Raw genomic sequence first — 26,279 nt, forward strand, 5'->3', positions numbered from 1 at the left:
TTTGCACGGGGATCAAAGCATCCAGGGTCGCAGACAACTCAGCTCGACTCAAGAGTAGACCCATTGAAATTAATGAACCTCAGTTAGTCCTGTCCGTTAACATCAATGTGTCCACTCTGGCGTAGGCCTAGCATAGGCTACAACCCCAACTCATGGAAGGGCTGGCTAACTTCACTTGGAGAGCAGTGAAGTTACTGCCAGTATCATGGCCGGCTCTATCCATCCAAAAGAGTGAGTGTCCTTCCGGTTTTCCGGGGCCCGCTCCCGTGGAGAGGGGCGACGGGCAACCCCACGCGGTGGTGGAGAGCAAAGCGGGTGGGCGCGGGCACGTGGCCGAGGGCGGCGGCTGACCCTTCCCCGCCCCGGGCGGCCAGCTTCTCCCGATCGCGGCTGCTGCTGCTTCTTGCGCTTCTGCCGGGCGTGGGCCCCGCGCTCCGCTCCTGCCTTTCTCCTCTGCTGGCTCCCGGCATTGATCGACGCCCCACCCAGGGAGTCTTCAACTCTTGACGCCTGCGGGAGCCACTTCGGATCCGCCGCTCGAGCCAGCTCCACCCCTTTGGGTTGACTCGCCGGCGCTGCGGGTTGGGGAGAGTTAGAGCGGGGAGGAGAAGCCGGGCAGCCCCTCGCTCCTCAGCCAGCCACGGGAGAGGGTGACACCAGCCGCAGGCAACGGACACCCCGTGGGGGACTGCGAGAATCTGACCCCCAGAATTTAGCCGGATCTTACCCTCCATCGGGACTGGCGGCGAGACTCCGGAGAGGCGCTCCCCCGCCCCCCAGAACCCGGCTCGGAGCGCCCCCCTTCGGCGGCAGCAGCGGCAAGGAAAGCGAGGGTCGTCCCGAGCTGGAGAAGCAGGTGAGTTTCGCTGCGTTTTCCCTTCCGCGCCGTCTGTGGTTGGAGATGTGTCGCTAGACTGGAGCGCCCTTGCAACTTTGCAGGCGGGTTCGGGCTGATCCGGGCCAAGCTTGAGCGAGGACTTTCCTGTGTTGTGACATTAGATTGCGCTTCGCGGAAGATCTTCCCTGCAGCCCCCTAGTCCTCATGGAGGAGAAGCGGAGGCGAGAAAGGCAGTTGTTCCCACAAGTTGCTTGCCAGGAAATGTTTAGTTTGCAGGAATCTTACACACACACACAGTGTGGACTGTACCCCTTTTGACCCTCTTTCTGCCCTTGGCAGGCATCGCCAGGTCACAGCAGAATCACTCCACACTCTGGTGAACTCTTTAATGATCATCTCAATGGCACAGGCAAAGGGGTGGTGATAAGGGATGCCCCTGTTTGGGTTTGGCAAGCTAGTGTATGCAGAAGACTCTGATTCCTTAGAAGACTCTAAGGAATATATGAGACCCGGAAGAGAGTTCAGCTCTTGTAAAATGATTATGAATCTTCACAGTTGTGAACTGGAAGAAAGGTTAAGGTCATTCGTTGTCCTCGCCTTTACACCCAGACAAAACATTTCCAACATGTAAGGCTTGAAGGAGCTGGCATTAAAACCAGGGCTCTTGAATTTTGTAGCTCTGAAAGGGGGACAGTAGAAGGTACAACTAGAAAGCCATACTCTCCCTGCAAATTAATGCATTACTTCTGAAAGAGCAGTAGGGATTTTTTTGGGTAACCACTGTGGCCGAGAGAAAGAGGACCAGGTCTCCTCCTGCTGGTGACCCACCACCAGCCATTGACTATCATCACATGGAAGAAAAGATGGAAAAGGCAAAGTTGAACACTCTCTATTCTCGTGCAATCAGTCTCTGACTGCAGCTCTAAATGTGCACTAAGTTCTTAGAAGCCTTTTTTTAGGAGAATGACTGTATATTTCTGGAGTCAGCACTTCTCTCTGCAAAGCCACTGGAGCCAGCCTCAGTGGAAGGAGGCCAGACCCCTGCGGGAGAAGACGGACATATTATTTTGGGAAGGGGGTTTGGAGGGATATAGAATTTGCTTCCTTCCTCTCCTTGTGTTAGCATTATATTTAATTTTCTGTATCATTATAAACTCGGAAGACCTGGCATTAGAAACTGATGTGGCATTGCTGGGTCAAAATCAATTACAGTTGTTATTATAGTAGCTTTCCTGGGTTATAACTTTCATATGTGATTGGTGCATAGAGCTATTGGGAAAAGAAAGATATGCTGAGTCTGAGAGGTGTTTGAGTCGGGACCCACCCTATTCCTGCAAGTTGTTTTAACTTTTTAAAATACTGAATTTTCAATTATTGTAACCCATCCTGGGACCTCCTGGTGAAGGGCTAGTAATAAATGGAATAATAAATATGTAAATAACTAAATATACCATCTAGTGTAACATTCTTCTGAACTAGATCATCTTCATAGAAACTTAGAATTGTAGAAGTGGAAGAGACACCAAGGATCATCTAGTCCAACGCCCTGCAATTCAGGAATTTCATCAAATAGGAAATTCAGAACCAGAGCATCCTTATGAGATGGCTTGTCCAAGCCTTTGTAATTGGTTCCATTGTCAAAACTGCTCCCAATGGTGCTCCTCTGGGGGCTGCTAGTGGGGGCACAACACACACACCTTTTTTTTACCTGCTATTTGTGCAAGTCTGGTCTATCAGAAAACATGTATCTCAATTTTTTTTTAATGGCTGCATGCACAGGTAAACAAATACCTGCATTCATGCACACAGTGGACTTCAGGTTTCTAGAAATTAGGGAATGTGAGGAAGTACTAATTGAAGGGATAGCAGCACACAGTGCAAATATATCCCACCAAGCACTGCCCACTAGTGTGGATGGGGAACATTGATTCAATTGAAAATGTGTGGGCAGATATGCACAAATGCGCACATGAAAGAATCAGATCTGTCTGGCCTATATGCACATTAGCCCTCTGGTGCATACACAGCCTGAGAGCTCTTAAGTATTTGAAGAGTGCTACCATGAACACACACACACTGTCACCCCTCAGTCTTTTCTTCTCAATGCTAAATGTACCTGGTTCCTTCAGCTTTTCCTTCTTGGGCTTATTTTTTCATACCACTGACTCTCTTCACTGCCCTCCTTTGAACCCATTCCAGTTTGCCTATATTCTTCTTAGAAATGGACACAGTACTCCAGGTGAGGTCTTATTCTTGCAGGTGAGGTCCTACTAGTGCAGAATGTAGCAGAAATATTACATCTTGTGACTTGTATGCTATAGCTCTGTTAATGCAGTCACCTTAGTCTCTATTTGCAACTGCATACATGTTCAGCTCATGGAATCAGCTACAATTCTGAGATCTTTTTCATATATGCTACTGCTGAGCCAAGGATCTCCCATCCAGTACCTCTGGAATTGGGTTTAGGGTTGCTGTCGTTTCTGCCCAAATGCAGAACATCTCATTTGTCTCTGTTGATCTTTGCTTTGTTAGTTTTGGTTTCTGTGTGTTTGGATTTTTTATTTTATTTTTTGTGCATTTTAAATTTATACCCTTATGAATTAAACAGCTAAAGGATCTACTCATGTTTAATTTCAGCTAGTATAAAAAGGCTAAGCATGGGTTTAGGCTGCTTGCATCAAGATTTCTTCATGCACTAGCAAACTCCAGTTCAGTCTCCTTATGCCTAATATGGGCAAGTTCATGGGGTCCACAGGGTGCTCCTTTATAACGCAGAGCATTGCATAACAGAAGCTGAGTCGGTGCTGCATAGTTTGTTCTGCTCCCAAGATTTGCTGGAGGGCACCTCCTTTTTATCTGTGGAGAGGATGGAGGCGGGAGCATTGCCTTACCAGCTGACTTGTGTTCTCCTTGTCACCCAGTCCATGTACAGTAATAAACTTTTAGAGGCTTCAAGCAGTTTCTCTGGCTTTGCTCCCTTCCCTGGCAGTATCATAGCATCAAGTCTTTTAAAACAGCAGTGTGTAGATTTCAAACTGAGTTGCAGAGAAAATAAATCTCCCTTCCTATTAGTGATGGTGATTTGAAAAGAAGCATCACTGATAGAAATGTGAGCCCTGGCACTATAGGGCTGCTTCGCATGGCATGTTAAACAAAACCTTGGTTTAGCAGGACTATGCAAGCTTGTGGGATTTGAGGAAGGAACTCATAGGTGCTTTGCTGCTCCCTGTGTTGAGCAGGGCTAAAACTTGACAGCTCAGAGGTGGGAAACTTGCAGCCCGCCTAGGGGATCTAGCTGGCCCATGAGGCCATTTCCCCCAAACCATGTCCATGTGTCCATCAGATTATGTCACTGGGTGATGTCAGCTGATTGGTGGGGACATGGCTCAATTCTGCCGGATGCTGCAGACCCCTGCAGCCAGCAGAACTGAACCCTTCACTCACCAATTGCTGGAGAGTGCTCCCTGAGAGGACTGCACTGGCGAAGCAGACTCTTGTTCCATTCATGCTGCTCAGCTTTGTCAGGTGGGTGTCATGATGTCATATGATTGACAGTTGGCCAGCAGGGGTCATGGGAATTAGAGATCAGACCCACCAGGCCAAAAACATTCTGGCTTAGCCATGAGGACCAGGAAAATGCAAAACTGCAGCAAGCTCCTCTGCAGGAGCCCATAGGGTCTTGCTAAGCCAAGGTTTGGCTCACAGTGTCATGTGAACCAGGCCAATGCAGTGGTGGACCTCAGTGTTTCAAATTTCAATGCTGCCTTGTGTGGTGCCAAAATTTGGCACCCTCCACCTCTTGCTTTCCATTCTACATCATAGTTGTAGCGATCCCTGCTGACCCCCCCCAGGCTCCGCACCCAGAGTGGCTGAACCGGCCGTGCTCCCCTAAATTTGCCTTTGACCATAACTTTGGAGGGTTCGTTCTGTTATCAGCATAATATCTTCCAAATAGGACATGTTGAATTTGTCAGAATGTTACTTGGAATGATACCAAAGTTCCGTCTTTCTACAGACCTCAGGAATGTCACAGAAAGGTCCAAGGAAGGGCAAATCACAGTAGTCTGAAAGCTGGAGTTGCCTATGCATGCAACTGTGTCTTATTTTTGGTACAGAAGAGACGTGGCTGTAGTAGATATTTTGGCCTTCAGGGTTCCGAAAGCAGAAATATGTCAGCCTACCCTATTCCAAGAACATCTTCCAGTCAGAGTCTTGTAAATATGAAGAAAGTAATTTCGTTGTCCCCGAGAGGGGGCAATGACAATAAAGATATTGTTGTTGTTGTTGTTGTTGTTGTTAAAACATAATATTCCTAGAATGTTGCACTATGTCTGTCTGTCTGTCTGAAATAGTTGTACTGCTTAGCAGTCACAATTCCCTTCTCTAGACCAGGGATGGAGAATCTGTGGCCCTAGTTCAGCAACATCTGGTTTAGAGAAGGGAATTCCAGCAACACCTGGAGAGTCCGAGGTTCCCCATCCTTCTTTCAGAGGCAGTGATAAACAGGGACATAGACTGTGTCCAAATTTTTTGCCATCATGATAAATAGAATGCCTCTAGAGGGCAGTGATGGATGTCAGAAACATGACTAAACAGCTGATAGTACAGGACATGGCTGTTATGGATGTGCGCAGCTAAGCCAGCAAAAGAGATGGCCACCCTTGTTCTAGCTGCAGTAAAAGGGGAAGAAGAGAGGAGCATGTGTAGGAAGGCAATATTTGTATGACAGGCCTGGACTTCACTGAATATCACATCAAATGCAACTGTCCAACAGCTTCCATTCTTGCTTAGGGAGTGGTGAACAATGTAAGGAGAGATTTGTACACTGCCAACAATTGGCAGCTTAGAGGCGTTTCTGTCAACTGAGAGTATATGAATTTTGATGACTAAAGTAACAAAGATAGCCAAGAAACAAAGAAAGCTACATACAGGTTACTGGAGAAGAAGGGTGGAGCATAATTCCACAGAATAATAGAATTGTAGGGTTGCAAGGTGCACCAAGAGTCGTCTAGTCCAACCCCCTGCAATGCAATGCAAGTTGGATGCATTGTCTGTGGCTGGCAGGGCTCTGGTGAGTGTGTGGCAGAGGCAAGGAGGCTGGAGGCTGACCCAGCAAAGGGCGCCAGCAATTTATGGGGTTTTGTGCCACCCACAAGGCAGGAGCCAGGGCTAGAAGAACAGGAAGAGTGAGTAGTCAAGAGATGGAGGATGAGGGACAGGACATGTTGGAAGCAGAGGCTGTTCAGATGAGAGGCAAGAAGCAAAGTTACAGGAAACTAGGCAGAGGACCATCTCAGTAGTGGCAATCGCCCTGTGGAATGCCCTCCCATAAGATGTCAAGGAGTTAACAACTATGTGACTTTTAGAAGACCTCTGAAGGCAGCCCTGTATTAGGAAGTTTTTAATGTTTGATGTTTTACTATGGTTTTATAGTTCGTTGGTAGCCTAGTCAGATGGGCAGGGTATTACTACTACTAATAATGAGTGGAATGACACTGACTGTTAAGGCTAACACCAACGTTTCTCAGTGGTCTTTTCCTTCCTGCTTACTTTCTTTCACCACCAGCAAATGAATTCAGTTCAAGTAGGGAAGTAAGTATTATTAGTTGTTTTCTCCTTCTGTAAAACCGATTTATTATTGTCAGAGCCATGCTAAAATCATCAATATTCTGTGTCAAGGGAACCCACATTCTCTCCACTAAGAAAAAGCGAATTCTGCAATCTGTAAAAATTAGGCAGATTTTTGCCTATTTTATAAAAGGGAGTGAAATGATGTCATGTATTATCTAGTTCATATTCCTGCATTGGGGGTGGACTTGATGACGCTCAGGATCCCTTCCAACTCTACAATTCTATGATTCCATATGTCCTGACCCTATATTACAAATCATAAGGCACTATACAAGCTTATTCAAAAGCAAACCCCACTTTGTTCATGGGAGCTCTGTTCAGTATGCTCTGGATTGCAGCCTTAGCCACAGATCTGGCTCATGATGTTTCCCCACATACTGTATTACTTTCAAGTTTTTATCTGCAGCTCTGCAGAGCTGCTGCAAAGTGGCCAAGAGAAATGGGCTGTGAAGTTCCTGGTTCATTAGCAATTTACAACCAACTTGCTAACTTGCTTATTCTGTTAATGAAAAGATGTGGAATTGGGCACCTAAGAAGAGCTTGCACCAAATGGTGTATGTATATTGAGCTCTGCAATACCGTTTGGTTTGATCTGAGCTGTGATTCATTGTGCCAAATTTCCAAATCAAACAGAGGAGTCTTGGAGTTTGGTCTCTACTGGGTTAATGTTTTTCAGCACATACGGTAAACATGTTTTGCCTGCCCTCATACTGTAAGGCAGAGGTGGGTTGACTTGTATGGTTTACGTTGTTGTTGTTGTTTAATTAGAATTGCCATGGTCCTCCAGTATGTCTAAAGTTTACAAAGCAATGTGGTGTCATCAGGTGCTCTCAACTGCTGCAGAGGAGTCACTAACTGTAACACCAAAGCCCTTCTCCCTTGTTCCCTGCTGCCGCCACTAGCATCCTTTGCATACCTGCTTGTGCATGTAAGTCCACCTAGCTTTTTTTCAAGATTCTCAGCAGCCACTGAAAAATGCCCAGTTATCCTGCTATTATCTGCCCCAGTTATAAGAAGCATTCTAACTGGTCTCCCAGACTGATAATAGGAGTCTATTGCTTTGGATTCTTCCCTGGAATAATTACGCATGCCATCCCATTTCAAGGGCAGCTGCCTTTTGCAGCCCAGTGAATATGGGGATTCTCACTACAAAGCAAAAAGAGGTGCCCCCTTGCCCAGCGGCACAGAGTGGGGTCCCCCCCCCCTTCTTGCTCTGCTTCTATTTTGCTGTGCAGTGACTTTAATATGTTCTAATTAGGCATCTGCTGGGAGGGAAGACTGGCTCCTCCAGCAATCACTGCAACAAAGCCCTTCCCTGCTGGGGCGGTGAGAATGCTCTGTTTGGAAAAGTTTTGGCTTTGGCTAGGACTGCACTGCAAGGAATTCTTGCTCACAGGAAAGACATGGTTCACTTCCAGGCCCCACAAATCCAGTCTGGGCAATCCTACCTGAGTGTGCAAGTCTTTGGAGAGCCCACTCCATATTCTCCAAGACAATCTCCCCGACAAAGTTTCAGCAGGAGCTGCGGCCAGATCCTATTTTAATGCAACCCCCTACCCCAAGTAAACCATAGTAGAACAAACAACTTTGTGAGGCGATGGAGCTTTCTTCTTTTCTTTTCTTTTCCACTTTCTCCTATGCAGCTTAACCAAATCCCTGGAAAGGGAGCTCTGTGCTCTCACCTGATGTCTGAGCAGTGTTCACTACTGACCCACCAACCACTGAGCAGTCACCAGAAAATCGCCCTCCCTGCCTTACAGCTGGGCTCAAACGACATCTCCATAATTGCTTTAGGAAGCTGGCATCACTTAATTGCCAGAGATGCAGGGGAATAATTGCAGAAGACAAATGGGCTCAGAGGTGGCCATGTCTTGATGAAAAGAACAGGCTGGGGAAGATTCATTCAGGGAAAATGTTAAAAAAGGATTGAAGTAAATAGAAAGACATGGGAAAAAGCAGGGAAGGGGCAGAATTCACTCTCTTTGCTGGGAGCTTGGCTGGCAGCCTTGCTTTTCACACAGGGAGGAAAGCACTGTAGTTTTGCTTTTGGCTTTTCACAGTGGGTTACATTAACCTTGGAGACATCTATGCAATCCCAATGACTGGGCTTGGCCTAAGAAGAGAGCTGAGCTGGACCTTGTCTATAGATTGTGCCCAAATGTTGTGCTGAGGAGTCATATGTGCAAGTCAAAGACCTAACAGCAACAGCACATTTGCAACCTTTCAATCAATAAAGGCCTAGAAAAGATATAGCCCAAGGATGGGAAATCTGTGGCCCTCCTGGTGTTGTTGGACTACAACTACCATCATGCTTCTGACCAGTGGCCATGCTGGCTGGGTCCAGTGGGAGCTGGAATCCAACAACATCTGGAAGACCACTGGCTTCCCACCCCTGATGTAGCCAATGCTTTCAGAGCAATAATTCAGATACCAGCTACCAAGACTCTAGACAAGCAGCTTCCCTTGGCTTTGATCAACTAGGAAATCCTGATCATCTCCTGGGGGGCTCAGAGCAAGGCAGGGGGAAGATAGGACACTCTCTATAGGTGTCCTATTAACACTCTTAGGTCAGTAGCAGAGCACATGCCTTGCACATAGTAGGCTCACTGATCTGAAATTGTCAACCATCACAAAGCAGGAAAGATCCCTGTCAAGACTCTGAGAGACTGGTTTCCAGACACGTCAGTAATCAAGAGTTTGTGGAATATGTCTAGCTCCTAATTGTACTGTTGACTCGGAACAACAGCAACTCTCCAGGGATTCGGGCAGCCTCTTCTAGCCCTTCCTGGAGACGCCAGGGGTTGAACCCAGGATCTTCTGCATGTAAAGAGAATACACTACCACTGAGCATTGGTCCTTTCCCAAAGCACTTGGGGGCTTGAGCAAACCAGTTATCTCCACCCCACCCCCAGTTCCCTTAACTGTTCCCCCCTTCAGCTGGCACGCCACCATCTTTATGAGATGGAAGCTTACTTGTTCTGGTCACTTTGGTGGTTGAGAGTTTAAATTTCAGTTACCTTTTAATGTAAGGTAAGTCCTCCAAGTATATAGAAAGTACCGTCTTAGCTTGGGGTTGCCTCATTTCTCTCCCAATCTGGTGGGCACTCAATCACCAAAGTTTGCTCTTAGACAGAATTATGGCATTACTGGACTAGACTGACCATTGGTCTGACCAGGGGTGCTATAAGATCTCACCCAAAAATTTTCATGTGCGTTTTTGACGATTTGCACTCATGAGGGCATCAGGGCAGTTATACATGATCAAACTTTCAACACTGTTTGCATGTGCAATAGGTTTGGGACAGATGTGCTGCTTCATTTCCAATCAGTGTATGTCCTATAACTTCCTGCTGAAATCCTGTAACTTTCTATACCACAAATGTTATTGGGTTGCTGTTGTTTTGTCCCACTCCTGTTGTGGTGTAGAGCAAGAGTGCCCTTCCAAAAAAACAAAAAATATAGTAACTTGGGGAAAGCATTGCAGAACAACAAATAATGTGAAATGATGTGCAGATGTTCCTTCCAGTAGCACCTTAAAGACCAACTAAGTTAGTTCTTGGTATGAGCTTTCGTGTGCATGCACACTTCTTCAGATACTTCTTCAGTGTATCTGAAGAAGTGTGCATGCACACGAAAGCTCATACCAAGAACTAACTTAGTTGGTCTTTAAGGTGCTACTGGAAGGAATTTTTTTTGTTTTGACCATGGCAGACCAACACTGTACCTATCTGTAACTGATGTGCAGATGGTTCAGCAGGTGAAGACTGCAGGTGGCTCTCAGGAGTCAAGGGAGAACAGCCTTTTCTTGCTTCTTTAACAGCCAGCCATTCCACCCAAAGCGCTGCCTCTGACCTTTGTAGGGCTCTGTCAAAGCAGTACGTGAAAGAGGCCAGGATATTAATTTCATTTACTGGCTTCCTATTGTTTGCTTTTCTCTTTGTCACTGTATGCTTCCCACCCAACCCTCCTCCCTACATTTGGCATTCTTTTCCTTGCTCTCTTGCACTCTTCTCCTCTTTTCTCCTTTTAAAGGCCTCTTAATTTGTTTCTCTGCTTGCCTTCCTGCCTTAAATGTTTCTCCGCTTTATTTGTACACATAGACGCACACAGGCGGAAAATTCCATTAACTTGTAACAGTGATTTTCTGCTTTTCAAAGGAGCAGTGCTGCTTTATGCATAATGCATCATCTGTGCACATTATGCCATTCTGGGCCCCAGCCTGACCCCTAGACTCCTCCCATGAAGCCCCAACACCATCCATAGCCCAAGGGAAGCCCAAGAAGTGCTGCTGGTCCCAGCACTGATCAGAAAGATCTTAGCATTCAGGTGGAAAGCTGACCAGGCCTGTCTCCAGAGACTGCCCTGGAAGAAACCTTGAGATGGGTCTCCAACAACGGCAGCAGAAGAGCCTCCTTCTGAGTCAGCAGGTGAGGCTCAAGTGCCTCCCAGAAATTCTAGGCAGCTACCCAGAGAAGGAGAGTGCGTGCCTGAGAGCCCCAAATTTTGGAGCTACTTGTGAGTAATGGTCTACCGTACTTGACAGTAATCCCTTCTCTTCCTGGAGAGCAGAGTTAAGCACTTGCAGTTGGTCCTGGGTGGGGTCTAGGAGGCCAGACTGTGTACACCAGGCATCCCCAAACTTGGCCCTCCAGCTGTTTTGGGACTACAGTTCCCATGATCCCTGACCACTGGTCCTGTTAGCTAGAGATGATGGGATTTGTAGTCCCAAAACAGCTGGAGGGCCAAGTTTGAGGGTGCCTGGTGTAAGCCCTTAGGTAACTGGCATGTCTTTTGCTTCTCAGGTTCATGAGGAGCACCTTGCTTGTTTCTGCTTGAGGGCCCTTGTGTGGAACAGTCAGGGGGCCATATGCCAGTGGCCGGTGAGGCTCGAAGCAAAAGTGGGCAGTGAAATGGATATCACTCTTACCTTCTGTAAGGCTACATTCTAGCTATGCCAAATTCTGTGGTTTCTCTACGCAGGCATAGACTACAGTGGTACCTCAGGTTACATACGCTTCAGGTTACATAAGCTTCAGGTTACAGACTCTGCTAACCCAGAAATAGTACCTCGGGTTAAGAACTTTGCTTCAGGATGAGAACAGAAATCGTGCTCTGGCACCGCGGTGGCAGCAGGAGGCCCCATTAGCTAAAGTGGTGCTTCAGGTTAAGAACAGTTTCAGGTTAAGAACGGACCTCCAGAACGAATTAAGTACTTAACCCGAGGTACCACTGTATATGTCTACTTACCTCCATCCAGGTGGGCAAGAGTGGTTAACACAGCCCAGGGACATCTTCCAACCACATGAAAGCTCTTGCAGAGGGCTCAGAGCAGGACCCATAGGAAGGGGCTGACCTAGGGAGGGGCATGGTTTGGGGAGAGAATTCCAAGGCCTGCGTGACCACATTTCGCTCCTGGGCCTGAGGTTCCCCATCACTGGTGTTACCTGTTCCGCTCTACCATTGAATGACCTCCTGTGCGGCTAACCTCTGGATTTCTTCTTGAAGACCCTGTTTGCTGGATTGCATTTGCTTCAATGTGCTTTGAGTCCAGCTACACCTGGGCTCTCCTTATTGAATTCCCTTTGATCCTGACCTGTTCCGTTGTGTTTCTCACATTAGTCTGCTGTTGACCTGTTTGTGGTTTACACCAATCGATGGCCCAAAACTGTGTCCTGACCTGGTTGGAGCAGGACACCTTGTCATCTCTGTTGTCTGGCATTTTCTCCCAGTCAAGACGAGGATTGTCAAGCTTCAGGGAAGGCTGTCTAATTACCTGTGTTAAGGTAAAGGTAAAGGTACCCCTGCCCATATGGGCCAGTCTTGCCAGACTCTGGGGTTGTGCGCCCATCTCACTCAAGAGGCCGGAGGCCAGCGCTGTCCGGAGACACTTCCGGGTCACGTGGCCAGCGTGACATCGCTGCTCTGGCGAGCCAGAGCCGCACACGGAAACGCCGTTTACCTTCCCGCTAGAAAGCGGTCCCTATTTATCTACTTGCACCCGGAGGTGCTTTCGAACTGCTAGGTTGGCAGGCGCTGGGACCGAGCAACGGGAGCGCACCCCACCGCGGGGATTCGAACTGCCGACCTTTCGATTGGCAAGCCCTAGGCGCTGAGGCTTTTACCCACAGCGCCACCCGCGTCCCTAATTACCTGTGTTAGGTGTAGTTTATTTTAAACAACTACGATAATATTCTATTTTGTGGGATTCCTTTCTCCTGGAGGCTCACCAGAATCCTAGACTGACCAATTGTTAAATTTTTGGAAGTAGTGTCAGAACTTGCTGCTTCAGGAAGTATTTTGTGGCTAGCTTTAAGTGGGCGTCGGGTAAATATGTGGGTTTAAAGCAAACCTATAGTTCTATGTGTTGAGTAGCATAGGAAGTTGGCAGCAGGGGCGGCAACAGCATTTCTTTGTTTACACTATTTAAATGCTAACCGATAACGTAAGTTCTCTAGGCAGCTTCCCATAACAATTACAGCAAGTAAGTATTAAACAAGATTATAAATGCATGAAAAAGAAAACATCGGGAAATCAAATCAGTGCAACAAAGCTCAGAGCATACTAAAATGTCACAAATCTTTTAGATGCCAAGAATATCCCAAACATTCTATTTTGTCATGTTCGATCTAGTTGAGATTTCTGCACTGCTGGGGGTTGAACTAGATGACCCTTGGGGTCCCTTCCAACTCTACAATTCTATGATCTCAAAACCCCTAAAGGTTTTAAGATTGGAAAACCTAGGAAATATTGTTAAAGTCTTTGCCTGGTACTAAAAGGACCGTACTATACATAGGTGCCAGGCAAGCCTCTCTAGGGAGGGCATTCCACAGTGGGTGTGCCACCACTGAAAAGGTGCTATCCTTTGTACCTGCCAAACCTCATTTGGTAGGTGCTGCTGAAGAAGAGTCGCAGATGATCTCAAAGTCCAGGCAGGTCTAGATTGGAGGAGGTGATCCTTCAGGTAACGCGGCTAGTTGAAGGCCATTTTAGAATCCTGCTTTCTTGCTTTTATATACAGTGGTACCTTGGGTTAAGAACTTAATTCGTTCTGGAGGTCCGTTCTTAACCTGAACTGTTCTTAACCTGACGTACCACTTTAGCTAATGGGGCCTCCCGCCGCCACCACATGATTTCTGTTCTCATCCTGAAGCAAAGTTCTTAACCCAAGGTACTATTTCTGGGTTAGTGGAGTCTGTAACCTGAGGCGTCTGTAACCTGAAGCGTCTATAACCCGAGGTACCACTGTATTAGGCTACCAAGCTTTCTTCACCATGGACCACTTGAAAATTGCTGAAGGTCTTGATAGATTTTTCTGCCTGTTGTAGCAATTGTAATGCCTTGTGCTAGGTGCTGTATGATTTTTAACTGTATTTTTACAGACAAGTTGCAGACCGCTTGAACAAAGCTTGCAGATCACTTGTGGTCCATGGACCACAGTTCAGAAACCCCTGCACTAGGCAAAACTGTGGCTGCCTATCGCAAAACCCTCCTCTTGGCTTTACATAATAGTTGAATTATCCCTAAACGTGTTGGACGTATATTGAACTGCACATTGTACTTGCATTATTCTGTAACTACCACACATTAGCATGATATTTAATTCCAGCAGTCAGCTCAACCATTCCAAAAGTATTTATGAAAACATTCCTCTTCCCAACCCACGCATTGCATTACAGGACTATCCACTTCTGTGACAGTGACAATGCAGAGCGACTGAATCTGCATAATCTCTTAATATTCTCAGATCAGAAACAGTTGCTGCAAAGGGATATACTAGATCAGAAGTAGTATAGAATAAGCCACAGAAACATCTCCCAGCAAGGCTTATTTGTCCCAGTCTATTGATATGCAGAATGCATGGAGCTGCCAAGGTTTAGTCTGGCAAATGGAGATGTTGGAGGTGGATGGGTGAGGGGTCTGTGCTAAGCATTGCCTTTTGGTATCTGCTAGAGAGGGAAAGGAGATCCTTACAGGCTGCTGATCGGACCATCTGTACAGTGAGAAGTAGGTGGCAGGAATGCCGGCCTTGTGGTGTGCCTTTAGATTGCAGCTCTGAAACAATTTGTTCCAGCGCTGGACCTACAATAGCCTCAGAGTTTAATAGAGCTTTCCCCAAGAACACAGACAGCTCTATTGCGCATAAAATCACAGGAATAAATGACAGGCACAAGTGCAATGAAGGGCTGGTACAGGTTCAGAGAGCTTGCCTCTGCAGATGGAACAAATATGGAGGAGCTGAAGAAGGTGTGGCGTCCAAAGTCAGTCATTGATGAAACCCTTCAACAGTAAATATACACACACAGGATATATTGACGTGTCCCCATAGGAAGCCACCTAACATCAGCTCAGGCTATTTGTTCATCTAGCTCAGCACTGTCAGCTCTGATAAGAAGCAGCTTTCTAAAGCCTCAGACTTTAGTCTTCTCAATCACTGGTTCCCTGATCCCTTAAAAAAAATAAAATGTGGTGCCGGCAGTTGAACCTGTGATACATGAATAACATGGGTGCTCCATCACTATAGTCTCTCCCAGGAGGTGGAATAAGGAACAACAACAGCAGAATGTTTTCTGCAGGCCCAAGGTTGGCTGCCTCTGAGGCTTCTGAAGGAAAGCATTAATGACCATTATGGCTCTGCACTGCCTTCAGGGTCAGTGGCAGTGATGCTTCTGAATACCACAGCCTTGGGTCCTTCTGATTTCCCACAGGCATCTGGGTGGCCAAAGTGAGAACAGGATGCTGGACCAGATGGGCCATTGATCAGGCTGCTGTAATGTTCTTTGGTATACCTTGGTAGGATGAAGAAGGAATTAGGCATTTGGGAGAAGAAGACTGAAGTCATGATAGGATGTAGGAGAGGAGTGTGCATTGGTTTGTGTGTCTGAGAGGAGGGACACTAGGCAGATAGGAGCAAAAAGAGAGGACATCTGTTTGAAAACTCTTGTGACTTGTAGCTTATACACTTAGAAGGTTTCCTGCTTCTGTAATGTCTAGATATATCTGGGGGCAGAGTGATTCCTCCTAATACATTAAGATAGATGTGGAGCAATTACAGTTTATTTGTATCTGGTTTTGTTTTCATATTTATTTATTTAGCTGTTTGCGTCCAGGTCTACCCCACCCCTAGCGATTGTAAGGGAAGAGGTATCCTGGGCTACCAGCTGCAAAGGGCATCCCTGCTCATCTCTATTCTTCCTATTTAAGAGCAACCTAATCAAGATTTTTAGCATTATTTTTTCATAGTTTCTTTTCATAGAGTTGGAAGGGACCCTAAGGGCCATCTAGTCCAACCCTCTGCAATGCAATCTGATTAATAGAAGGGAACCACACCAGTTTTTAACATGCGGAATGAAAGCAGCATAATTCTGTTTAAGGCATAAAATGCTTCTGAGTTAGGGTGCACTATTTTGATGGATGATGCAGTTGTAATCATCCAAGTTGCATCTGCTTGAGGTGAGGCGAAATGAAGGGAAGATGCACCAAAGTTAGCCTCAAATGTGAATATCAGCCCCTGAGATACTTTGACCTTGGTTGTCATGCCAACAGATAGCTCTTCTTCGCTGAAAAGCCATATTCACCCTTAGGGATGGGTGGAGAGTGAGTAGGTTTTTTGTCTGGGTTTATGAGCTGCTCATCACAATAGGTTGCCAGAGCCCTTTGTGTGAAGCTCAAATGCTTGGGCATCAAGTGTCTTGGAGGCCTTGATGCCCTTCAGAGCAGCTTGCCCTGAATGCTTTCTCCACCCCCTCTAAACTTTCAACTGGGGCAGAATGTTAATGGCCCAATCCCTACAGCTGGAAGCAGGTTAACAAAAGCAGCCAGTAACATTTGCCTTTCCCAAAACTGAGGTACAGATCCTGGTGGAGGGGGTGGGGGAGACTCCTTGGTCAAAGGATTGGACAGTTCATTGATCCCAGATAAAGACCCAAGTTGGGTCGATTGCCCTCTTTGCAACACAAAAAAAGTTTATTATCTAGTAAGAAATGAATAGGTATCTGGTTGCTTAGATTATTGATTGATTGATTGATTGATTGATTGATTGAATTTATATACAGTTAGATGCCGTTTAGATGCCGTTAAGTGGACATTCAGAGTGTCACAGTTTCAGCAGGATTCAGTTACATGTTGGAAAATCCAGGCTGCACAATTGCAATTGATTGGGCGATCTTGCATAACACAACTCATTTCCTCTAAAGACCTGGTTTATTTGTTTTTGTAGCAATTGGGAAATCTTGCACAACACAACGTGTTTCCCCTAAAGACCTGGTTTATTTGTTTTTGTAGCAATAAAGAAAGTGACAGGGAAATGCACTGGGAAGTGTGGGATAACGCTTGCTTGATGCAACATCATTTAACCTTGCAGCAAACTAAACAGGATGAATGTTACATAAACACGTCATCTGGAAGTGCCCATAATCTCATTTATACGCCTGGGTGTCATAGTTTGTTGGAATATGAGATGTTGTTTCCTTTTGTTAGCAAAAACAAATCATAGTTGTTCATAGCATCTCCTTATCTGAATCATACTCTTTTTTTCTCTCAGGACAATATGCCTCTTTACCACAGTGGAAGCCCAACTGTCCTGTAGTTTTGCCTCACCCTTCTCCCCTCTCTCTGCACCCAGAGAAAAGCTGAATGGAGCATTTCATTCTTCATTCCTGCTTTGTCACCACATCCACTGTTGTTTGGGATGAGGAATGGTTTTCCTCCTCCCGTCTCCCTTTCATATAGAATCTGTACACAGAACCCTTTTATGCAGTATTGATGGGACTGCATGGGATGCTGAGCTGGCCGATGATCTTCCCACCCTTTCAGAGGCCATCAGGGGACATCTATGAACACAAACTTAAATGTCTGTAGATTCTGAAAGTAAAAGAAAAATCAAAGACAATATGGCTGGTGCTAAGCAAATGCACAACAGATTCCCAAAGCCACAAGTATGAGATCACTTCTTTATGTGGTGTGGCTATATTACAGTAGAAGCTGCTCTTCCTAGTTCCCTGTTGCCTACCCTGATGAGCTATAAGGAAGACTTAAGGCTGCAGCCCTAAACAGGTCTACTCAGGAGTAAGTCCCATTTAGTTCAATGGAGCTCCACTTCCAGGTAAGAGGGTTTAGGATTTAGCACTTGTTGTTTAGTGCACTGTAGCCATTTATTAGACCACACTTCCAATCTTATTAGTGTTTGACTGGAGGCTGTGACCCTGTACTCACTTATCTTGGAGTAAACCACATGGAACTCAAGAGAGACTTTCTTCAGAGTGGTGTCATTCATTAACCACAAAGCAGGTGTAATGCAGGTATCAGTTTAGAATGGAGGACTTAAAGACCCATTCACATTTATTTATTTTTAAAATTTGTATACTACCCTATACCTGTAGATCTCAGGGCAGTTCACAACATAAAATTGCAATATAAAAAACACAAAATGCATAATAAAAATAAGAACAAAAGGCCTGGTTGACTTTCAACCAGTCCATGACGGAGGCAAGACAGTGGGCCAGCACATCCACTGCCTCACCTGCAGATGCAAAGGAGAAGTGGAGATGTGTGTCATCAGCATATTGCTGACAACATACTGCACACCTCTTGATAACCCCACCTAGCGGCTTCATGTAGATGTTAAACATCATAGGGGATAAAATTGAACCCCAAGGAGGGTTCAAACCCACACAGGGCCAAAGAACACTCCCCAAGCAACACCTTCTGGACCCCTCCATCCAAGGAGGACCAGAACCACTGTAAATGCTGCCACCCACCCTTAACTCAGACATCCTCTCAAAGGAATACCATGGTTGATGGTATTGAAAGCCACTGAGAGGTCAAGGAGGACTAACGGGGGCACATTTTCCCTGTCTCTCTCCCGACAAGAGGTCATCGTACAGGGTGACCAAAGCAGTTTCTGTGCCAAAACCCTGACTGATATGCACCTAGAAAATCAGTTTCCTCCGAGAGCACCTGGATCTGGTCCATGATCACCTACTCAAGAACCTTGCCCAGGAAAGGGAGATTAGCAGCTGGCTGGTAATTACTTAGATTTTCGGAATCCATTCAGTTTTCCAAACCATTTGCACATGAATCCTCTCACCAGATTATTATAGGAGTAGATTATGCATCCCATGTGATCAGCACCTCTGCAATCCTGTGAATGGCAAGGTTATGAAATCCAGGTTTCTCTTGATAGCAAATGACCAATCTCGCTTTCCAGTGGCATATTCACATATGTTATCTTGGTGTGGGAAACATCTTATAACAAGGAAACATTGTGTTTATAGGCACTGGGTGCCTTCTTAGATCAGTGCAGCACTAAGCACAAATTGCCTGGGGAGGGGGCAGTTTAACGTTGCTGTTGTTGTTTTTGCTAGGAAACTCTGATGAAGTGAATCATAGTCCAGGAAAGCTTATACTGTAATACCTTTGATAGCCTTTAAGGTACCACAAGATTCTGTTTTGTTTTGAAGTCAAGGGCATCTTACTGCTATCCACTAGGAAAAGTAGTTCCCTACATTCTTATCACTGCTTTGACCATTTGATGGAGTGCCCAAACAGGGAAATAGTATTCTGTACCGAGATCTAAGTAGGACGCCATCTCTTCTATTGATGACCCTGACCCTGAGCTGCTGACAGTGTTCACACATTCAGTGCCAGCCCTGAGTTACTGTCTGTAAAATCCTGGTGCTGTTCATGTCATGGCCACATTAATGAATTAACTAATCAATACACCACTCACATACCAAAGCGGCTTTTAAGCGGTTTCTTAGCAGCCATTTTGGCATTCATATCCTTGTATAAGTCATTGATTCACCACCAAAATATGACATGTAGTTCTGTGCTTAATGGTACCAAGAAGTACAGATCTGAAACCAGAAGGTCAGAAGTGCATCTTGAAAATTATGATTAGAAGGGGCATACCAGGGCTTTGGGCTGAGAGTTGCATAAAGTAGCTAAATAAAATACAGAAAAATAAGTTGTGCCAGCAGTTGTGGAAGTCCATAGTTTTATACCCACAGCAACCCTGTGAGGTAGATTAAGCGAAGAGATAATAACTGGCCCAAGGTTATCCAGTAGCACCATGGCTGAGTGGGGATTAGAACCCAGGCCTCCAGGGCCATAGTCTAGCCTTCCAACCACTGTGCTACAGTGGCCTGCACCATAGTGGAGAACTTATGGCTGCATTTCTGGATGTGACCTGACAAGCAGAAAGCCAGCAGGTGGGTCTGGGTGGAGATCAGTGCTGTCTAGATGGGTCTTTCCCTTTCCAAGGCAGGCTGAGGATTTCCCCCGCTCCTCCTTCTCCCACTTATGCTGCAGGGGCTGGGGGGGGGGGCTGCTGTTGTAACCCGATCTGGCAGACAATCTCACTCTTGCTTCTCCGCCTTTCAGCTACCAGAGGTTCAGAGTCCAGCGCCTGCAGAGGAGAAGAGGCAGCTGCTGCAATGATCCAGGCACTGGTGCTCCTGTTGCTGGCTGGAAATGGAGCCTCGGCTACCAGCACCAATCCGCGTCTGAAGCTCTCCTTTCATAGTAAGGCGGACATCAAACCAACAGAGGGGATGGATGAGAAGTGTGTATGTGAGCTTGCACCCATGTAACATTTTCAGAGGAGGTGTGAACCAGGAATGGGTGTTACAGGGGATCTCTAGAGTTTTGAATGGGCAGTCCTCCATAGGTGATGGGGCCATCAATAGGATGTTATGGACAATGTCTTTCCATAGAGCAAAACTCGGAAAGACAGGTTTTGAGGTGGTAAGCAGAGAAGCAGAGTTTATGTTTGTGGATGGAAGGGGTTGATGTGACAGCTACAAATATGTTATATTCTGAGCGTTTCCATCTTATGATGCCCACCTTGCCACTCCTTCAGGGCTCTACCTGTCTCCTATAACATAACAAGTGATCTTTACAGAGACACACAAGGTCATGGAGAGCTGTGTATTATTATCCTGATGCTCCAAATTGTAGCTGGTGCACTCAGTGTCCAGCCTGTGCTAGGAGTAAGGAAGTGTGGGGCATTTAGAAAGGCACACTCTGTTACTATCAAATCAGGAAGAGTTCTGTTCTTTTAATAGTGAGATGAAAATGGATCCTCTTCCTTCTCTTCTTCTTCTTCTTCTTCATCTTCATCTTCATCTTCTTCTTCACACTCATGTGTAGCTAGAGACTCTGTTTCCTTAAGTTTGCAACACTGCCTAAGATTTATGTGCTGGTGTCATTGAGGTCTGGCTCTGATCCCATATGTTGTGGGGATATGTTTCTTTCAAGTTTAGGAAAGAGATGCGTAAGGACTGTCTAATTATGAACATTTGGGGGGAGGGAAGCCAAAATAGAACATTTGTTCGTGTCTATATAACACCACAAATTAAGTGGCTGTGCTAATACTTTACAAGTTTTAAATGACCAGAAAGAATCTGATAAATATTTGATAATGGGCAACAGTACAAGTACATTTTTTTTAAATAAAGGACTAGACCGATTATTGGCTAACAAACATATTAAAAGGCTGTTAACCAAAATACTCAGATTGTATAGCTTAGAAGTGGACTATTTCTCTGTGTGTTTTCATCTAGAACCCTGTGATGCACCGATGGATTTTAATATATGAAGTAAGACAGCATGATCAGGATTTCTTAACATTAAGGCATATAAATTAAACTTTAAGCAATCCTGAGCATGCACTCTTGCTTAAAAACACATAGAGCCCCTAGCTGAATGAAACAGGCTTTTTATTATGTATTTTAATTAGTGAAGGTTTAATGCTCTGATGGAATTGTTATGGCATATTTTAATTTCATGTGTGGATTTTCTATAGTTGCAAACCGCTTAGAAGCCATTTGGACATATAAATGGTATACAAATTAATAATATTACTGTATTTTTCTGTGTGTAACACGACTCCATGTATAAGACAACATTTCCCTTCTACTGCCGCAGCACCAGCCCTTGCTTACTTAGCATATTAACCCATGTATAAGACGACCCTCAATTTATCACAAAAAAATTCAGAAAAAAAGGTCATCTTATACATGGAAAAATATGGTAATAATAATAGGTCAGCAGTCTTTGCAAGAATCGCAACAAGCAGCAAAAACTACTAGATAGTCAACAGCAAAATGGACTTGCAACCTATTGGTGGAAGACAAAGTCCAACTTCCGCCACACACTCGTGCACACAGCTGTGGCCCTCAGGATCTCTTCCAACTGTACAATTCTATGATTCTGTGAAACATGGCCCATTCATTAGTCTGCTGGAAGTGATAAGCAGGGATTAAAATACCCTGTTAGTGTTTGAGAATGCTTCTTTTCAAGTATCTGGAAGTGTTTTAGCTATTAGATAGTCCGTTAGTATGATAAATAGACTCAGTACTTATGTGAAATAAGATACAAAAGCATCTCTCGCTAAGAGGGGAAGAAATTCTCTCATGCACTCAGAGATGATATCATAGAACGTTGCCCTGGAATGGACCACAGAAAGTTGTCTAATTCATTTGCTTGATTTTTAAGGAAAAGCAGATCCGACAAATTGTGTCACTCATTGTTGAAACATCTAGTAATGAGGCTGTATAATCATCATACCTTTGCTAGTTTCTGGGCCTACGCCGCATGCTTCACAATTTTCAGACATTTTCTTACAAACGCAAGGTTTTCTTCAATAAAGCATTAGATTCCTAGGATGTAGCAGATGTCATGGTGCAGTACCATGGACACTGGGTATATTTTATTCTGGTGATGAATGGATTCTACCAAAGTGTTATCCTTTGGTAGGATTCTTTTTGGCACCCCCTTTTACGATGACAAAGCAGCGCTAATGCATTAAGAGCCAGACTAGACTAGTATCAGATTTTTCTACCACTGATGGCAGCAGTGTTGGTGGGGCACTAGTCGGACTTGCTAGCACAGGTGCAGTCTTTAGGGAAATTTCTCCCAAAAGTTATTCTCTCTTCCAAACACGGCCACACTTTCTTATCTTTTGGCAGCTGGCCAAACCTAATGACATGTTGGAACATCTCATCTTTTGAATGATTTGTAAAGTTGTTAGGCTGCAGCTTTAATTGCCGAGTTACCCCTTATGAAGTCAGTTCTTGAATGCTCATGGCCAAGTCCTTGCAACAGTGCGTCACATGGATTGTGAAGGAAAGGGAAGGGGGTGTTCTGCTTGTGGGAATAGAAGGGCACTGTGTTTTGGCAGAGGTTGGGAACATGTGGCCATCTAGAAGTGGTTGGACTCCCAGCTCCCATCAGCCCCAGCCAGCATGACTAATGAGCAAGGATAATGGGAGCCATAGCGCAGCAATATATAAAGGGCCACACATTCCACACCCCTAGTGTTTGTGGTACAGGGAAAAAATGGAGGGCAGTTGGGTTGCTTTGAGGGAGTGATATGCAGGCACTCCTTTTGGAGCATTCTGGAAGTGTTTGCTCTTACAGTGGTACCTCTGGTTATGTACTTAATTCGTTCCGGAGGTCCGTTCTTAACCTGAAACTGTTCTTAACCTGAAGCACCACTTTAGCTAATGGGGCCTTCCGCTGCTGCCGTGCCACCGGAGCACGATTTCTGTTCTCATCCTGAAGCAAAGTTCTTAACCTGAGGTAGTATTTCTGGGTTAGCGGAGTCTGTAACCTGAAGCGTATGTAACCCGAGGTACCACTGTATTCTTATTACTATTCTTATTAATGTTATCCTCATTTATTTGTTGCTTTCCACACACAAAAATCCTCAAACCAACTTATAGTTTCGTAACATACGCACAAAGCATCAATACATTTACAAGCAATGCATCAAGAAAGGCAATAAAAGCCAAATTTGATCTAAAAACAAAGTCACTCATGCAACAGTATTATAAAAAAGATCATTCCTACCCACCCAATTAAAGAATGTAAACAACGAACCAAATGGAAATCATCCTGCGGTATGACCCCAATGAAAAAACAAAGGCCTTGGTAAATGGGAGTTTCTGTGTAGGAATGCCTAAAAACTGACAGCAATGACACCAGGCTTTTTTCCCCCTGGGGAGGGCAGTTGACAAACAGGAGAGCAAACCATGGTAAAACCCCATTCTCACATTACCACCCTCCTCAGAGGAGACACATTAGTGATTTTGGTGCAACCAAAACCAGGCAAAGCTCACCAGACCTCCTTGATCCCTCAGCCCCCAAGCAGCAGTAACTGCTGTCATTGACCACTCACGGACTAGCACCATTCACCTCTTAAACAGCAGTGGGGAACCTCCAGATGACAGGGTTCATTAGGCCCAGCCAGGGTCTTAATCTTCCCCAAGAGACAGTTCCCTGCAACTGTGTTCACCTGCCGTCGTATGTGATGCCTGGTGTGCGGCAGATAAATATGCAGCTGCAAAGGAGCAATTGGGAGCTTAAAGTGCACTTCTTATTGTTCCTTGGCAAGTGGGGCTGACAGCAGTGACCCCCGCTGATGAATTCTGACAGGGACTGCCTTTGAAATTGTCTGTTTTGCAGGTGGTTTTGATCCAAACAGCTCCTGCAACTGAACAATGTCCACCCGCAGACCAGCTTTGTGATGGTCTTTGTTGGAGTGCAGAGGGGAAATGTCTATTTTCAGGTGCAGTTTGAATCCAAGTCACACCTGCAAATGAACAAAGCGAAGGCTGGCTGTCAGCACCACATAGACAATTGTTGTTGACAGCAAGCCCCTTTGATGTCAGAGGGGTGGCCCTGCCAATTGTCCAAATGGCCCATGTGAGAGAGGAAGGTGAGGATCCAGCCCACCAGCCAGATAAATTTCCACACCCTCACCCTAAAATATCTAAAACTGGAGACTTAGCATCAAAACAATATGAAAATAACTATGTGCTGCAGTTAAAAATATGCCAATCAGTGGAAAAGGCTATTTCTGCTTCCCAAGCAGACAAGACAAAGTTCTTTTTATTCCATCCTCTTTGACATCTTTATTTTCAACCTATTGTTTCATAAAAAGCCTCTACCGAATTTCCTGTGAGTGACAGAGAAAGCAAGCTGGCCAGCTTATCAGTTCACCAGGGATTAATGTGATTAAAAACCAATTCTCAAGAAGGTGCTAGATAAAGTGTTTCCTTGTCTCTCCCGGCCACACTCCTGCACTCCCTTTCCTCCTCTGTGTGCTCATTCCCTTTCTCTGCAGAGTATGAGGAGGAGAGGTGAAATGTAAACATACAGGTAGAACACACAGGTGTGTGGCTGGCTGCCTTGATGGCTAGCCAGGTGCAGAGCCTTGTGTTTCTATGCAAAGAGAAGCAGATGTGTAGATTTTGAAGGTCACAGTCAATAAGCTCACCACAATTTTGATTTCACTTTAAATGATCAATGCAGGGACATGAGAATGAAGCCTCCTTTCAAAGCAGGACCAACAACAGGAAAAGTCTATGGTAGCTTTATTTTTGCTCCTGTGAAGACTGTGCTCATTAGCTTCTTCTCTTACCAAACCCAACACTTTGGTGTGGGCTCTGTGGCTTCATTGCACACGTGGGACTCCTTGATGGCAGAGACACTCCCATTTATTTCAGTGGAGGGACATGCAACCCATGGTTATTGTTGTAAGATTTTTTATCCATCCTTCAGCATAAGCCCTAGGGGAGGCTACAACAATGTAAAAATATAATACAGTGGTACCTTGGGTTACAGACACCTCAGGGTACAGACTCCGCTAACCCAGAAATAGTACCTTGGGTTAAGAACTTTGCTTCAGGATGAGAACAAAAATCATGCGGCGGCAGTGGGAGGCCACATTGGCTAAAGTGGTACCTCAGGTTAAGAACAGTTTCAGGTTAAGAACAGACTTCCAGAACGAATTAAGTTCTTAACCTGAGGTACCGCTGTATTAAAATCAGTTAAAACAAGCTACAATCAAAAGAACGTGTCGTTTTTTCCCATAAGCCTGCGTGCGAAGTCGGTGGCTGCCAGTGTTCATTCAAATATTTTGCAAAGGGGTGCCATATTTTGATGTGATAACTTTGTCCACATCTGATGCGCTATTCAGGGCATGCACCCTTATTGTAATTTTTTCAGATAAGGCTATACGTTGTGTTGCCATTGTGAGATATGTAGGTGTTCAAGTCTTTTCCAGTTCTGTGCTCTGAGTAGTCGTTGTTCACATACCCTCCAACATTTATCTGATGAAAACAGGGGCATCCTGTTCTATTATATTATAGTATATATAATATACTAATATGATATATGATATATGATTATTCTATTATATCCCATCTGACTGGGTTACCCCAGCCACTCCAAGCAGCTTCTAAATTATATAGAAACAAAATAAAACACTGAACATTAATAACTTCCCTATACAGAGCTGCCTTCAGATGTCTTCCAAAGGCTGTATAGTTACTTCTTTCCTTGGCTCGGGGGTCACATAACTCTATACCCTCCAACATTTCTCTGATGAAATAGGGACACCCTAAGGAAAAGTGGGGCATTCTGGAATCAAATCAGAAACGGGGATGGCTTCTGTAAATCTGGGACTGTCCCTGGAAAATAGAGGCACTTGGAGGTTCTGTGTTTAAAGCAGATAGGCCAGGAAGGGACATGCAGGACTAGAACTAAGTAAGGGGAAGCAGTTGTGCTAAGCCAGGCCTGCTCAGGTTTTCCATGCCCATCTGTGGCCCAGCCAGAGGTCAATACTAAGCCACAGAGGAGGGAGATGGCAAGGAGAGAAGGCCATGTTGGTTGTCTGGTGCTGCTGGACTAGAAGAATATGTATATCTCAAGCAGACTCAAGCCAAGGAACATGGAGTGGGGGGGGGGGTTGAGTGGGGTTGCAGATCAGGCCGTGACCTCCCTCTGGACCCTGCGCACCCTATGC

At 45.3% G+C, this 26,279-nt stretch overlaps 1 protein-coding gene across 1 annotated transcript in view; it reads left to right on the forward strand.

Annotated features, from left to right (window-relative positions):
• Positions 1-26,279, forward strand: part of SEMA3B (semaphorin 3B) — a 54,724-nt gene continuing 28,445 nt past the window's right edge. Inside the window, exons 1-2 of the mRNA XM_028718648.2 lie at positions 1-856; positions 19,850-19,990. Of these exons, the coding sequence (XP_028574481.1) occupies positions 19,903-19,990 (88 nt within the window). The 5' untranslated portion in view covers positions 1-856; positions 19,850-19,902. The remainder of the gene's footprint in view (positions 857-19,849; positions 19,991-26,279) is intronic.

The sequence above is a fragment of the Podarcis muralis genome, chromosome 2 (genome assembly GCF_964188315.1).
Source record: "Podarcis muralis chromosome 2, rPodMur119.hap1.1, whole genome shotgun sequence".
In the NCBI taxonomy this organism is placed as follows: domain Eukaryota; kingdom Metazoa; phylum Chordata; class Lepidosauria; order Squamata; family Lacertidae; genus Podarcis; species Podarcis muralis.